Below are 15,678 nucleotides of genomic sequence, written 5' to 3'. Positions count from 1 at the left end.
CGAGTCCACCACTTAATCACACAACTGGAAAAAGACTATCATTCTTGCTATACCACAACTCTCGGGCAGACAATCCTGCTGCTCGCGTCTTTGACCTTGCGTTCAAGTCCGACGCAATTCTTTGCCTTTTCCCTGCCAATCCGCTTTCGACTTTCTCTCCTTCAGCCTCCGCAATACAATTTTGCTCGCTTAAACGTTCTTCTCCTTTGCTTTCTTCACTTTACCAATCGAACTTGGTTTATCAATCACCGCTCGAGTCCTTCGAGGCTTGGGTAGTTTTTCTATTGGACTTGTATCATTTTCGCTCAATTTTGGAATTCTGGCCAACCATCGCTGAGCTTTATGCTCCTGGCTTGCCACGACATCAATCTTCCCACCTGAATTGACTGCCACCCATTTTGACTACCATGCGAACAAGGACCTACAGCAAACCCGATCCACCCCAAATCAGCCCCTCTCTTGCTCGCGCCACCCGCTCAACTTTTAATTCATCTCCGAACAAGATGAATTCCACCATGCCTATCAACCCTCCCAATTATGCTGAATCTGATCCAGTCTCTCTTAGCTGGATTGATGACAGGATCATTTGCATCTCTGGCATTGATCGCGAAACTCTCGAGACTTATCAAGCCGAGGACCTAGCAAGGACTTTCAGCAAACCACAAAGTCCGAATGATCGCCGTGCTGCACGTAGAGCCAGACGTCAAAGTGCTCATGAAGACGTTTTCTTCACTGCTTTATCCTCGGGTCAAAATCGACAGTCCAAGAAGCAAGTCGAGTCAAATCATGATACAGGTGATCATGTAAACGAGTCACAGGAGAAGGCTTCATTCGACCGCCCCCAAACACTTTCCTTCATTGGCAATGGCGACCATACTGCATCAGATGTTGACGAACTGGACAAAGACGACGATGCTGACGATGATGATCATGTCTCGAACAACTTTCAGCCTCTACCTCGAGGCATCACATTACCGCCGAAACGCGGAGGCCCCGTCAAGCGAAGAAGACGAGGTGGTGCTCAATCAGCATCGCGACAGCCGTCTCGCGAGCCAACACCAGAGATGCCTCTTTTGGGACCTGAAGAGGATTCCATTAGTGATGATGATCTACCATCTCCTTTCACCGATGACATATTCGAAGATCCCAATTTACCAGACGATGAAGCTCAGACTCTCTACAACAAACTCTTCGAACCCATGACACAGCCTGAAGTCTTCATTGGACCTCTGACAAAGTTCTTGCCTGGTCAGAGAACGACCGACAACTTATATGTACTGGCCGCCAATACGGCAAAAGCATTACGTGCATGGCAAGATGAGTACCTCGAACTCGAGAAGATCACTGCTCCTCATGCTGCTATTCCTCGAAAAGCTGCAACTGGCCAACGCAATCCAATCGATCCTATGATCTACGAAGATCAGAAGGAAGCTGAATTGTATGACTACGTATTTGATGCCAAGAAGGTCGGTATGCAGGATCCCATCGCCCAGAAAGTAGTTAGAGACGCTTCTGGCAGAGAGCTGCGTACTCGTCAACCTCGTGGTCAAGCCAACAAGGAAGCTTCTGCAGCTGCGGCGGCTGTCATACCGGAAGAGATTGTCACTGGTAGAAGGGCCAGAAAACCAGTTGCCAAGTATGATGGTGTTGTCTCTACTGAGCAAGCTATGGGTAGAAAGAGAGGTGCAAATGCTATGAGCGAGACCCCCGAGGCTGATGAACCCTCCGCAAAACGAGGCAAAACTGCAGCTCGTGGTAGAGGGGGGCGTGGCGGTCGCGCAGCTAGAGGCGGTAGAGGTGGACGTGGCGGTGGTGGAAGGGGCGGGCTTGTCGCGAACCGACGTCTGCAAGAGCTACGTGAGGAGAGTGCTGCAATCTCTGTCACAGGCTCTGAAGATGAACTTTCGGGCTCAGATACAGGCAGCGTACCGCCAGATACTCGAGAGAATAGTCCCTTACTCGAGCATCTGCCTGCTACAGGGACAACGACACCAGGACTGGGAGAAGAGTCGCAGATTGATCCACAGAGCGAGGATGGACCATCACTCACATCGAGTGCAAAGAAAAAGGGACGGCCAAAAGGCAGCAAGAACCATCATAAGAGATCCGATGCTGGCATTCCCAAAGGTCCTCGCGTACCAAAAGCTCAGAGCAATGGTACACCGGGCTTTGGAAGCGTCAACTCTGACATACCACCAAGTGCTGAGGCAAGCCTTACACCAAACTCAGCCGATATGACGCCAGTTGCGCCAGGGCCTCCAGGATCGTTGCCAGTTGATCCCAAGCGCAAGGTTCCTCGCAGCGAAAAACGATCAAAGAGCATGGTAGAATGGTGGGCTCGCCGTAAAGCAAAAGAAGCAGAAGATAAAGCCCGCGAAGCCGAAGCACAAATCGCCGAACGCAATCGTGCTGCCGAAGCTCATGCTAAGTACATGTCACAACACGGTGGTCTCTTTGCTGCTCAACAACAAGCTCAACAGCAGCAACATCAGCATCAGCACCAGCAACATCAGCAGCAACAAGCTCAATATCAACAACATCAACATCAGCAACAGCAACAGCAACAGTTTGGTGGATATACAGGACCTTACCCACCCACTGGTGTGCTGCCTCCCCCTGGCCCACCTCAACAAATGCAACAACATGTGCCTCAACACTGGGGTCCTGGATTCGCTTTACCTGGACTCCAAGGTCCTAATGGGATGGTATGGCATACACCAGTGCATCACCAAAACCAAAGTCTTCCGCCCATGCAACAGCAACAACAAGCTATGCCACCTCAGCAACAACAACAAGGACCACCTCAAGGACCCGGTAGCAACCAAGGACCTGATGGACATAGAAGGGATCAGCATGGCTTTGTAAGGAGCTTTTGACGGTGATGAGAGGTGTCCGACAAAACATCTCTCATATTGATTTTGAAGAGTAGTATAACAGCTCATTCAGAAGTAGCGTAATCTGTATCAGCTACTCTAGTAATACAGACATTTTTCCTTCGTGTAAGCCCCTGTCCCAACAGCGTGTGTTGGCAAGTATCACTCTGTTGCGTCACAGATCAGAGCTTTGTGGTGTACAGTCTTGAGATTTCCATCTTGACATGTGCTTTATCTCTTTCCTCGCTCTCAGAATACCTTTAATCTGTCTGCGTTGTACACGGGCAGTCTACGAGATAAACCATCGCTACCTTTGAGCCAAAAGTTAGGAAGAAGTCCACGCGCAGGGTCATCCGCACAGCAACAAAGTGAGTTAACGTCGGAGCTCCCCAATCCCCGACCAAAACTTCCCTCCCGCAGATCCAAAGTCACAAAGTTTCACATGCGACTCATCCCACCTTTTTGATCCGTCACCGTCGCATAACACAACAACACGGCATTACCATGGCGGCAAAGCTTGAAGAGTCGAGCTCAGAGCTCTACGAGCGCTGCACAAACGCCGCACTCAGCTCACCGGAAGGACGCGCCAAAATCTTCGGTCAGGATGAGCTGCTCAAGATGGGTGTGGTGGATTCGGCGCAAGCTTTGTTGGAGCTCTTGCAGGGGTTGATGGATGCGCAGTTGGTGCGGTTGATGCAGATGGAGGGCAAAATCTGCTATGCCTTGCGCACAAAGGATGATGCTGCAAAGTGCGTTACTTCGACATTGCGACAGGATTCCTTGAGAATGAACAATACTGATTCTGGTATAGAATTGTCACTCTCAACGATGACGAACGCATGGTGTATAACCAAATCGAAAACAGCGGTACGAACGGCACCTGGACAAAAACCATCAAACAACGCACAAACATCCATCAAACCACCGTTACAAAAGCCATGAAGACGCTCGAAGGCAAGAAACTCGTCAAACCCGTAAAGTCGATCAAGAACCCCGCTCAGAAAATCTACATGCTCTACCATCTCAGTCCAAATGAAGATGTCACCGGAGGCCCATGGTTCAGCGACGGTGAACTGGATGTAGAGTTGATTGCTATCACTGCAGACGCCGTCATCCATTTCATTGCACAGAATAGTTGGAAGACTGTGTTTATCAAGCGCGAACCCAGTCCGGAACACGATGGCATCAGTGGAAAGAAGAGAAAGAGAAATGAGGCAGCGGATATCGAAGGCTCACACCCAAAATCTCGCAGAGCAGGTGGCTACGAAACGCAAATCTCCTACCCAGCAGGCTGGCGCAATTATCCCACCGTCTCGGCAATCCACCACTTCATCACCGAGGCCGGCTTTCTCAAAGACAGCTCTGCACTTGCCGAGTCTGATCTTCAGAATCTGCTGGATGTGTTGGTGTTTGATGAGAGGATTGAGAGGATAGGCAATGGATACAGGACTTGCAAAGGTGTCTTTGGCGCTACGGAAGCTATGAAGAACATCATGCAGGGAAGGCAGGTTGGAGATGCTGTGGAGGAGGTAGAGGGGAACGGGTTGAGCCAGGCGCCTTGTGGGAGGTGTCCTGTCTTTAATCTGTGTGAAGATGGTGGGCCTGTCAATGCGAAGAACTGCGAGTACTTCCAGACTTGGCTGAGAGCTTGATTGTTTCTTTTACTCTGGACACGGGTCTTGCTCCAAGACTTTGACACGGGGTGAGACTGGCGTTTCGATGGTCTGATCTGCAGCATTTCTCTGGCGTTCTTTGCTTTTCTATCGGGAAGATGCTTCTCAAAAACACGCTGCTCAAGTGCTGACAGCGTAGCGTATATCTTGCATATCTACCTCTTTTTCTCCCCACGTCGTTCACCTACCTTTTCTTGCGCACTTGTCCTGCTGCAGCGCTAAAGTCACTGCTGCAGTGCAAATCTTGTCTTTCTCGCTTCAAACAGAGTATCCACGAATCGCTCACCCCGTCGCCACCATCTGCACACCCTTGACCACCCCTGACGTGATCCCCATGCAGAAAAGACGAGATACCCATGTATGATAATGCGGCGATATGCCAAGCAAGGTAGCCAAGACTCCTCGCGAGACTCAGCCCCTCCTCATGTAGCCAATCTGTGATAAGCAGAATCAAGAGTTATGTTTCCCAAGGGCGAGAAGCAATCTTTTTTTTGCTTAACGCTCCTTCCATATTCAGCTATATACCTGTACATCACGTCTGTGATCTTTTACGAAGCCAAGACGGCATGTAGTCTACGTACGAGAGAGCCCTGTGTTTGAAGTAGAGAAGTGGAGGTTTTTTTTACGACCCCCCGCTCGTGCCCAGCTTTTCGCTATGAGGGTTTAGGAAGGTAGGTGGGGAGTGATGGGCGAAAGAGTGAGGGCTTGGAGGGGTGAGAGGTCACCTTCTGGAAGAGGTGTGGTTGCCCAGATGACCTTGAGTGCTTTGGTATGCATGGGGTTCTTGGCTTGCCTTCGGGTGTGAGCGACGACTTTGTCGTGCTTTGAATGACTTGAGATTGTAGGATACTTGACGTTTTGGTTGCTGTTGAGATGTGAGACATTGGGGGATTCGTTTCCTCTCGTACTATGAATCATGATGATTCTGTATGAATATCAAGACGTCTGTATAATAGGTCGTCGACAATATGTTTAAGCATGACCTTCCTTATCGTTAACCGGATTTCCGCCGATCTCGGCAAAGATCGGCCAGGTACGAGCGTCCTGCATGACAACCTTATCTAAAGTATCACTCGTGACTTCCTCATCAAACACAGACCTTTCTTGCATGTTAGATTCCTTGGACGAACATAAGAACACATCAACTCCCCCATCATCCTTTCAGTTTCAACATCGTTGCTTGATTCTCCTCACATCATGACTATTCTTCGGACTTGTACCGCACTTGCATGCGTTGCTGCTGCCGCTTCGGCTAGACAACTTCCTATTGTTGTAGACGACTATGTTCCTGCAGTTCCAGTCAAGGCTCCGGCTTCTTACAATGGCACCAATGGAACTACCATCGATACCAAGAAGCTTCAGGCGGATATCGACATCAACAAGTTGTTTGCACGCGCCGAAGAACTGGCAAAGATTGCCGATCTCGGCATCCCGGAGTATAACCACCCCACCAGAGTCATTGGCAGTAAAGGTGGGTTTGATCAATTTCAGATGGCCGCGAATACCTGCTAACTGTATTCAAAGGCCACGTTGGAACCGTCGACTACATTTACTCGGAGATCAACAAGCTCGGCGATTACTACAACATCTCCAACCAGACTTTCCCGGCTGTCACAGGTAGTGTCTCTGAGTCACGCCTGGTCATCGGTTATGATGTCCCTAAGTCAGCATCACCCATGAGTTTGACTCCTGCAACAAAGCAACACGAGCCTGTCTACGGTCAACTTCTGCTCGTTCCCAATGGAGGATGCTCGGCCAGCGACTTCCCCGTCAACATGACTGGTGCTATCGCATTCATCAAGCGTGGTACTTGTTCATTCGGCGACAAGTCAGCCAATGCTGGCAGAGCCGGTGCTGATGCCGCCGTCATCTTCAATAACGTTGCTGGTGAGCTTTCTGGTACGCTCGGCACTCCTTCTCCCGACCACGTTGCCACCTTCGGAATCTCCCTCGAGGAGGCCACACCCTACGTCGACATGTTGCATAACGGCACTAAGATTGACTCGATTGTCTACATTGATGCCCTCGTCGAGGAGATCATGACCACCAACATCATTGCTCAGACTACTGCCGGTGACCCAGAGAACTGCGTCATGCTCGGCGGCCACAGCGACAGTGTTGCAGCCGGCCCTGGTATCAATGACGATGGCTCTGGCACCATCTCCCTTATTGAAGTCGCTACTCAACTCACCAAGTACGAGGTCAACAACTGTGTTCGCTTTGCCTGGTGGGCTGGAGAAGAAGAAGGTCTTCTCGGATCATACTACTACTCCCAGAATCTTTCGCCAGCCGAAAACCAGAAAATCCGTCTCTTCATGGACTACGACGTATGCTTTACTGCCATCTTACACTTACCGGCACACAGCTAACATGATGCAGATGATGTCCTCTGTCAACTTTGCGTACCAGATCTACAATGCCACAAATGAGGATAACCCCCTCGGGTCTGGCGAACTTCGCATTCTCTACGAAGACTGGTACAAGGAGCAAGGCCTCAACTACACTTACATCGATTTCGACGGCAGAAGTGATTATGCAGGTTTCCTCGACGCAGGCATTCCCAGCGGTGGTATTGCTACTGGTGCCGAGGGTATCAAGACTGCAGAGGAAGCAAGAATTTTCGGTGGTGAAGCCGGTGCTTGGTATGATCCTTGCTACCACCAGCTTTGTGACGATATCCACAATCTCAATGCTACTGCTTGGGAGGTCAACACTAAGCTCATTGCTCACTCAGTCGCTACTTATGCAAAGTCATTTGATGGGTTCCCCAAGCGTGTTGCTGGTGTTGAGGAGAGAGGGTTGAAGAGAAGAGAGAAGAAGACTCCCATGTTCAAGTACAAGGGCAATGACCTTGTTATGTAAATGAGTGGTTTCGTGAGCATTATGATAGATGGAGCATAGCGTTGTTGATTGAAAATTGTTACTCCAGATGATCATCCCTGATACTATTATGAACGGATTGAACAAGTATGAGGTGTGGTAGTGTGACGTGTGTATTAGAGAGAGTGTCATTCCATCATATGAAGGTGAGTTGTGTCTTATCTATTCAGAGGATATAGACAATCCGTCGTCGCCTGGTTTTGATTGACCGATTCTGACATTTGGATCGTTCTGACATGGTTAGGAGCAGCGAAACTTTGAGACTATTTTTTGAACGGACGGCATTGCACGAGAGTCCATGTCACACACTATATAATCTGCATGGGTCAAAAAATCAAAGGGAATTGGCCGTTGCTATATACATGGATGGCATCACTCAGCCTGCAATTGGGCGATTTTTCCGTAGAAAAAAAAAAGCTGCAGGCCGGCAAAACGACTTTTTTTCGCGCGGATGAAAAAGAGACTTTTCGATAATAGAGAGACTTAAGTTGCGATAATCCCCCTGATGGACTTTTTGTTTCCCTTTCACACAGACTTTTTGACTGCCCTTTTATGGTTCCCAAATTTCAAAACGGTTCTGTGGGGCATCTTCGAGCAAGACATCACGTCTCGATTCATCTGCTATTTGCCCTGCACACCTCTACAATTCACTGGGCCACATATCGTCCCCCGCCCGCTCCATTAGCTATGGGCGACATCAGAGAAAGTGGACGCGCTGCGGAGGACATGGGCTTTTCGATCAGACACTCTGGCGCTACTAAAAGGCTCTTCTAGTCCTCTTTCGCTCCCACCACCTTGTTCCGGCGACGCCCCTAAGTCGCCTAGTCCCTCTTGATTTCCAGCGTCTAGCTCAGACGACCATGAAGAGTCCGATGGCCCAACTTTCCAGTCCCAGCGACCATATATAGTCCGACGATGAATATCTGGAGACCTCAAACGTGGACGATCCGGAAAAGGGAAAGGGTCAGTAGCAGGGTTAAACAGCACTCTCCGGCCGGGTCAACAGGCTCACAAGTCCGAGCCCAAGTCCAGACGAATCAGTGATACGAGAAATAGTGTGACATGGACTTGTGCAATGCCGTTCAAAAACAGTCTTGAAGTTTCACAGCTCCGATCATGTCAAAAACGACCCCAATGTCCTCATTCGTAAATAAGAGCTAGGCAATGTCGACCTTTTTCTTTGACTTATATCATTGGATGCAAGCTTGTCTTACTGTCTAAGGTGCACGTCTACAACTTTACTGTACAGCCATACGCTTAAGAGAAGAAGTTCTACGGGATTGTGCAGCGTCACATGTAACTTGCGGGGGTTATTGGAAGGGTGAAGAAGGTGAGAAGATGAAGGCGAGAGGGCAGTGTAGCTCTTTTTGGAATTCTAGTGCTGCAGAGGTGTGGCTAATGGGGAGTAAAGTTGTGAGTCGAGTCAGTAATGTCGCTTGGGGGACCATGATAGCGAGGGGTATAAGGGGGGATGGTAGATAGAAGAAGAGCAAGTTCAATATATGAGGTAAAACAAGCTTGGGAGGTGAGGTGTAGTGATGCCCTTCATAGTTATTACTTCGAAGAAGGTTATGGGTTAGGAAGAAGAAGTAGGAGAGAGGATGGAACGCAAAGGGGATATGGACCTGCCACTTTCATTCACCTGGTGTCTAGACTCTGGCGTCGACAAGGAGAGAGAGACACGACGAAGACACAGATGATCGGAATAGAGTTGGTTCCGGAGAACAAACGATGTCGGTCGATGTCTGCTGGTGAGAAGAAACCTTGGTCGCAGGAGAGACGGCCCTTTTGAAGTATCCTGCTGTCAGAGATTCAGAGGAATTAGAAGTTGGTGAGAGCTTATGCGCACAGATAAGGTGGCTCTTACAGATTGACGAGAGCAGCAAGAGGACGAAGAGGGGTAAAGAGAACAAGGTGTAAAGACAAAGGCCACAATCCACAGTGCGTGGATATCAGAGAAGGTGCGCTTCATGGACACGATAACTGAGTCAAAGAAAGTGAAACGAATGAAGGAGATAGAAAATGAGAACGACTGAATTGGCACAAAAGAATCTCGAGGCTGAGAAAGAAGGCAGAGAAGATGAGGAACCCAATTAGGAAATACGAACTGACTTGAAAGTTGTAGATGACAGAGAGCGTCTGTGTGATCAAGATATAGTGCCTGCACAGCAGCAGACTCCGGATCATGAGATGAGATCGAGTATTGAGTTAAGCCAAGGTAATTTCAACGAGTCGGGAAGATTGTCAAAGGTGAATCAATGGCCAAAAAAATAGATAGATTTCTGCTTCTCGAGGAAGACGGCAGTATCAGTGCTATAAAGGCTCGCGAGAGATGAACGTGAACAAGTGTACTTGAGTAGGTGTGAAGCGCCACCGCAGAGTCAGGATGGTGTGTGTTGCAGTACATGTCAAATTGTACAGTGACAACGCAAAGCAAGGAGAAGGATCATAGCAGCTACAATATCTACGTTCGACAGAACAAAGCTGTATGATTTGAACAGCGACGACATATCGTGTACGAAGCCATGGTCGTTGAAGCCATCTCGGATCCACCTCCAGCGACTTCATCTTTGTCCGTACGATGTAGATCGAAAGGAAGGATGCTCATAGCAATGGGTTCGATCAGATCTGGAGTCATGGGTGTCCTGGGACGTCAAGCGAGTAGCCAGGTCACCGATTCTGTTTTAGAGATGCGTCCTCTCCACTGCACGATTAGACTGACGAATTGATTCGGTGTGACGCTCTCATATTCAAGACGGTGTGACACAGCCATGACAAGAGAGTCATAGACCTGATGATGTCCTTTTGCTGACTTTCGTTGGACGGCAACACAGGAAGTCCGTCGGTGAGATGGTCCCTTGTGTCGATGATCTGACCCTGTAACTCACATAGATGGTTCGACAAAGGACCGCTTTTATACCAGCTTATTGCAGAACCGATTAGCTCGAAAAATATAGGGTGATAACCAGCGAAAGCTCCTCAAGCTGTTCATTGGTACAGAAGTTCATTGTACCGTCGAGTCTAGGAGGCACTTCAATGCTACGAAGCTACAAGAGCTCGATCGTGAGATATGTTTTGTCGGCACTATAGCGTTCTCCAAGATCACTTAGAACTTTGAGCATAAGTCTTGGTAAGAAGTGAAGTAGATGATTGTCAGAGATGGATAGATGCTTCAGACTCGTCCACAGAATTCTCCATATACTGTAGTCATTGAAACTATGGGCACCGATAATTTTCCAATCATTGAGGTAATTTTCGTGGTGCTTGCAAATGGCATTATCTCAGCAAGTAGCGGTATCACACAAGTGTCTGAAAGCTGTATGGAGGACGACTTTTCTGATAGGCAACCATCCCCAGTCCCGAAGACCTTCATCTCTTGATCAACGACGCGCTCATGGCATCCGTACCGATGCTGCGTTCGACAAGATCCTAGCCGGGGACCATCACCCAATCCCAGTTGAGTTCCACGACGTTTCAACCCTGGTTCCTGATGTCTGTTGCACCCACGATACATTGGGTCAAGTAAGCACTCGACCCTCGACAGTTGCAGTCAGCTGATGTAACACTTCATAGACTCTCCTGAGCGGAGTCACAGTGGCCGTAGTGAGTCGCTTCAAACCGTAGAGTGCTGTGCTTTAGATGAGTCAGTGACCTGGTGTCTCTCGCTGTCTGCCTCGGCTTCGATTTTTTGGGCAGGCTTCGTTCAGCCCAGCGAGTAACCGACGCAGCACCGAACAAACATGCGATGGAGCATGTAACGTTTCTGCAAGTGGATCTAGATTGGGACAAGGAAGCCTGAGCGACCGTTGTTCTATATATCTTGTAAGTTCAGCAAGTTATATTCAGGCCACGCTCTAGATCGTAAGACTCCCTTGCCATTCCATGAAGATGCAGCATTAACTACGATGGGCCTGCGCAATGTTGAGATGTCGCAAACATACGATACCACATTTGCTTAGACTGGCTGCACGGATCTGTCACAGCGATGATGCCATTAAATTGGCCGCCAATAGACCTGACAAGATCTCTCTGAAAGACACCTACAGTCCGACGAGTAAGTCAACTAGTCTGTAGCCTGTGGGAGCAGTGCTTCTAACTACTCACTGTTCATTTCAATGACTCAAGAGTCATCACTGCTAGCTATGAACGCTTGCAGTGGTGTTCACGGTAATCGAAAGTGTCTTGTGCTTGAGATGACGAGCACGAGGAGCGGCCGCGAAAAGATGCTCAGAAGCAATATCTGGAACACTCTCTCATCTCAACTCGAGATGTGCTGATGCTGTGAATAATGTGAGCTGCTCTAGCAACTGAATCTCATCAGTCTTCGGAACAAAATTCTCGACACGAAATCTCGTCGGCCTACTCTTTGCTGGAGGCGTGGTAGCAATTGAATTTGTATGGCTCATTGAAGATATCTTGCGACTGTCGAGCCTGAGGGCAAGACACAAGCGCACGAACACGTTACCTCCGAATGTCTGTCTCTAGCGAGGTCCGTAGAAGAAGTCGGACAAGGATCCCGAGTTCGACTTTACGTGCCATATGGATGATGAAATCAGCTTGAACGCAGGCGGAGAGGCTTAGAAGGGTGGCTAACTGGACCATTGATGGAGAGAGGATGGTAACCAAAATGGGCACGCGGTAGAGTGCTCGCCTCAAACGAAAATGAGTAGCGAGTCTCACAACATATGCTGCTAAAGCAGAAAGGAGAGGTCAGAAGGTGATTAAGAAGACGCGAACCAGAGACAAGGTTCGAAGGAATAGGGAATACCAGTATGGAAAGCACAGAGGTCACAAACATGTCACGAGCACAAGTCCAAACCGAAAAAAGTTGTGAGAGAGAGAACATGTATTCTGTGGTTTCTAGCAAGACTTCTTTTTGTCTGCACCTACAAGTCTCCTCTCTGTTCTTGGACATCTGATGTGTCACTAGAACAACCCCTTGCCCTACTTTCCTTACAAGACACCTTCGCACAGCCAAGCCACATAAGGCAGATGGAGCTGAATCTCAGGGGAATTTGCGGGCACGTGCTTGAGTAGACTTGCGTTGGATGTTTGTGGATGGGTGAGGGTGATGTTAGATGTCTCTGAGTGGGGTCAGTGGGGATATCAAGGAGAGAAGCAAGGGGTGTCGTACCTTAGATCATCGTGTTTGGAAAGAAGAGTGTTGTTTGGAAATTTGGTTCATACAGAGCACGTGAAGTCGATGCTTCTGGAGAATGGTCAGTAAGATGAGCAGGGACAATGATCAGTAAGGTGTCTTACCTGTGGTTGTGGCATGCGAATAAATTTGCTTGACGCTTGTTCTTGTCTTGTTGACTCTGACTCTCGTCGAAGGACTTGCGACGGCGAGTAGTCGTGAGAGGTGGAGATACTTAGCGTCTCCAGCCGAGCCACTCAGGACGATCAGACTGAACCTCGTCGTCGCCTTCGAAGGCCCAGTTGCCGTTGATGATACGTGAGTGGTATCAACAGGAGGAGGCAAACCATCGTCGACGTAATAAGGGAGCTCGTCGTCGGAGAAGGAGGTGATAAGACCCTTGGAAACACTGGGCTGATTGTCGATTAGGTCGCTGCAGATGATGTCAACTTCGGATTCAGCGTCAGAGAGCTGGTCTTCGTCGATATAGTCAGGAAGTTCATCGACAGCGAGGTCCTCCCAGTAGACACGCTTGACGGCGGGGCTGTCAGAATCGACCATGTAGAAGTCGAGCAAATCATCGTTGAGATCACGACCTTCGTCGATAGATGCTGGAGTGCGATCTGAGGTGGAAGCACAGAGAGACATGCCGTGAGAAACTTGGATCTTGTACTCGGAGTCGTGGGAAGAAGTTGACGAAGATGAAGAGTTGACACGAGCTTGGTCGACGTGATCAGGGGTGGAAGACTGAGCTGAGGAGCCGATGATCTGATCGCCGTCGGAGTTGAACCCGTAGACAGCGAGACGTGCGTCAAGAGCGTGCTCAAGGGCGTTGTAGATGGTGGCGTCAACGTCTTGATGATGTTCATGGCAGTCCTTGTTGAGCTTGGAGAGTAGGAGATCCTCGACAGTGCTAGCAGTCTCGGCGGTAATCTGGGAGCACTGTCAGTGATATTATGATACAAAGATGCGTGGGTACTTACCTCGATGCAGCAGTTATCAATCTCCATCATGAAACAGTTGATGCAGCGCGACTCATGGTAGTGGCCAGGGTAAATCTTGCAGTGGATAGTGACCTCGTTCGAGTGGAGCAGAGTTTCTCCGCAGCTAGTGCACTCGAGGTCGAGGTGGATGTTGGTGACGGCGTAGACAGGGGCTTCGTGGATGTGAGAAGTGTAGGAAGCCATGATGAAGATGATGGATGTGAAGGATGATTCGATCAAGGTTTCGATGGAAGCAAAGAGATGGAGATAAGCGTGTTGATCTGAAAATACGTGTGATGATTTAGAGGTATGCGTTGTGTTTGGAAGATGGCGCGTGGTCTTGAGGGGGTTTTGTAAAAAACAATGGACGTGTAGCAGCGCGCTCGAGATAAACAACAACCACGGAAAGTTGGAAATCAGGGCTCGGCACCAAACGAGAGGTCCAAGTGTCTTCCACGAATATCCAAATCTTTCTTAACCTTTCGAGCAATACTCCTATTGCAGTATATACATAGTCTGTTGACAAGACTCCAGCATCAAGTAGGTTCCCAGAATCATTCCACCCCTGAGCTTTGATTTCTGCACATGGAGGAGACTATAGCTACACATCTTCAGTCTGGCCTCTATACGCCGCACTAGCAAGAAGCAAATTGGTAAATCAAATGGTACTGCAAGATGAGTGGCAAGCCAAGTCGTGCTCTCTGAGCCCTCGGCCTTGATCGCACCATCCAGTCTATTCGACGCATCGGGCAGGAGCAAAAACTTACGAAGGTAACGGACGACGAGCTTCGGTCTCTTATCTATAGCTGTTGAGTTGATTCCCCTGTTCTCTGCGATGAGGTAACATCAGTGAAGGTGCTGTGACGGGGTGAATCATATTGGGTCTGCGTGATCGTACATGATAGTCAGGTCAAGCGACGAATAGCTACGTGGGTCTCTCATAGTATAGAGGTGATAAGAATAGTAGCCGAGGAAGGAAGGGTATATGGATGCTCAGTCCGAGATGGTTGTGTCGAAGTTGTGATGGTGACCTCTCTAGCTACGGTCTGCTGCATTTGCATGACCCTCTATGCAGCAAGACCAGTACGTGGTGCTACAGGAACTCCACAGCAATGAGTGGACCCCAAGGCACCCATTCACAGTCTTGCAGCGATTCGTGACACGATATGTCTGACGAAGAGCAAAGGTACTCTTGAACACTTTTGACTGGCAGCTAGAGCGAACAATGGCCCAACATTTTGGAACAAAGAAGAAAGGAAGTCGCAGTCATCATTGGACCGAGACGAAGGATGAGAAGGACAAATGCAGCTATGATATGTATAAGGGAACAAAGAAATCAATTTTCGTCTGCGGCCGGCGATATTCTCAGAGTAATGGAAAGCGCTTCCATCCTCTTCCGTCTGAGTGCTACAGTCACTACTACTCGCTGAATCCCGTCGATGATAGACTTCAAACGAGCTCATAGTCGCTGGAGCAGTGACTGATGAGCTCCCAATTGTCATTGGTGTCGTCAGTCTTAGCGTCTGCGACGATCTCCTTGGCGAGATACTTATAACCCTATGTACATATTATGCGCTTCCCCATCGACAGGGTCTCGAGCTGTAACATAGTTTCGAAGAGCTCTGCAAGGTCGGTATCTCTAACATCGAAGGGACGTTGACCGTTAGGAAACTTAGGTCGGGGCATGCTGCAGGACAACTCGACAACTAAATCTGATCGAGATACTCGGGTTTGGCTAGCTTCTGAGATAAAGTCAGGCTCAGATAATATATAGAAGCAGTCAAGCCGACCGCACGAAGGCCGAGGTTGCCAGCGATCGCTTTGAGGTAAAGGCTCTCCGAACGAAGAAGCCTTGGGCATATATAGAGCTTAGAGAATCTACGGCGTCATTGGGTGCAGCGAGCTAGATCTGGATGACGTTGGAGAAGCGGAAGATCACAGGGAGAGGCTAGATATGGCAAATCGTATGTTTGCTTCGCCTCGGGTGAATGCCATGCTGATATCGAGCAAGGTGATCTCCTCAGCGATATGACTTGGTAGACTCTCTGAGGTGATCGACTCCAGTGATGAGTTGGAACGTAGTGGCAATAGAGAACGTTACTTTCGGGCTCACATTACGAACCTGGTTATAC

At 49.0% G+C, this 15,678-nt stretch overlaps 4 protein-coding genes across 4 annotated transcripts; 3 read left to right on the top strand and 1 right to left on the bottom strand.

The window, feature by feature from the left end:
* The first annotated feature begins 44 nt into the window (after positions 1-44).
* Positions 45-3,008, top strand: AUEXF2481DRAFT_38750 (uncharacterized protein). The gene has a single exon (XM_013489507.1). It carries the CDS (start codon positions 408-410, stop codon positions 2,874-2,876), a length of 2,469 nt encoding a protein of 822 aa, XP_013344961.1. The 5' UTR covers positions 45-407; the 3' UTR covers positions 2,877-3,008.
* Positions 3,009-3,377: 369 nt separating this feature from the next.
* Positions 3,378-4,525, top strand: AUEXF2481DRAFT_28426 (uncharacterized protein; the record flags this gene model as incomplete). Its single annotated transcript, XM_013489440.1, has 2 exons — positions 3,378-3,622; positions 3,685-4,525. The coding sequence occupies 2 exons, from the start codon at positions 3,378-3,380 to the stop codon at positions 4,523-4,525; spliced, it is 1,086 nt and encodes a 361-aa protein (XP_013344894.1).
* A 1,218-nt stretch (positions 4,526-5,743) lies between these two features.
* AUEXF2481DRAFT_64435 (uncharacterized protein) lies at positions 5,744-7,408 on the top strand (the record flags this gene model as incomplete). The annotated part of the gene is made up of 3 exons (XM_013489594.1): positions 5,744-6,017; positions 6,071-6,873; positions 6,926-7,408. 3 exons carry the CDS (start codon positions 5,744-5,746, stop codon positions 7,406-7,408), a joined length of 1,560 nt encoding a protein of 519 aa, XP_013345048.1.
* Positions 7,409-12,279: 4,871 nt separating this feature from the next.
* Positions 12,280-13,272, bottom strand: AUEXF2481DRAFT_640519 (uncharacterized protein). The gene is made up of 3 exons (XM_013489681.1): positions 12,689-13,272; positions 12,561-12,635; positions 12,280-12,510 (listed from the first exon to the last, which is right to left on the bottom strand). The coding sequence occupies exons 1-2, from the start codon at positions 13,209-13,211 to the stop codon at positions 12,562-12,564; spliced, it is 597 nt and encodes a 198-aa protein (XP_013345135.1). The 5' UTR covers positions 13,212-13,272; the 3' UTR covers positions 12,280-12,510; position 12,561.
* Positions 13,273-15,678: the final 2,406 nt, after the last annotated feature.

This window comes from Aureobasidium subglaciale (assembly GCF_000721755.1).
Source record: "Aureobasidium subglaciale EXF-2481 unplaced genomic scaffold scaffold_7, whole genome shotgun sequence".
Classification (NCBI taxonomy): Eukaryota; Fungi; Ascomycota; class Dothideomycetes; order Dothideales; family Saccotheciaceae; genus Aureobasidium; species Aureobasidium subglaciale.
The sequence above is the reverse complement of the archived record's forward strand: the minus strand, read 5'-3'. Positions and strand labels throughout refer to the sequence as shown.

Coding starts and splice junctions, on each gene's coding strand:
- AUEXF2481DRAFT_38750 (XM_013489507.1), top strand. CDS start 408: ATGCGAACAAGGACCTACAGCAAACCCGATCCACCCCAAATCAGCCCC.
- AUEXF2481DRAFT_640519 (XM_013489681.1), bottom strand. CDS start 13,211: ATGTCTCTCTGTGCTTCCACCTCAGATCGCACTCCAGCATCTATCGAC. Junction 12,636..12,688: donor TTCGCATGCCACAACCACAG/GTAAGACACCTT, acceptor ACCATTCTCCAG/AAGCATCGACTTCACGTGCT.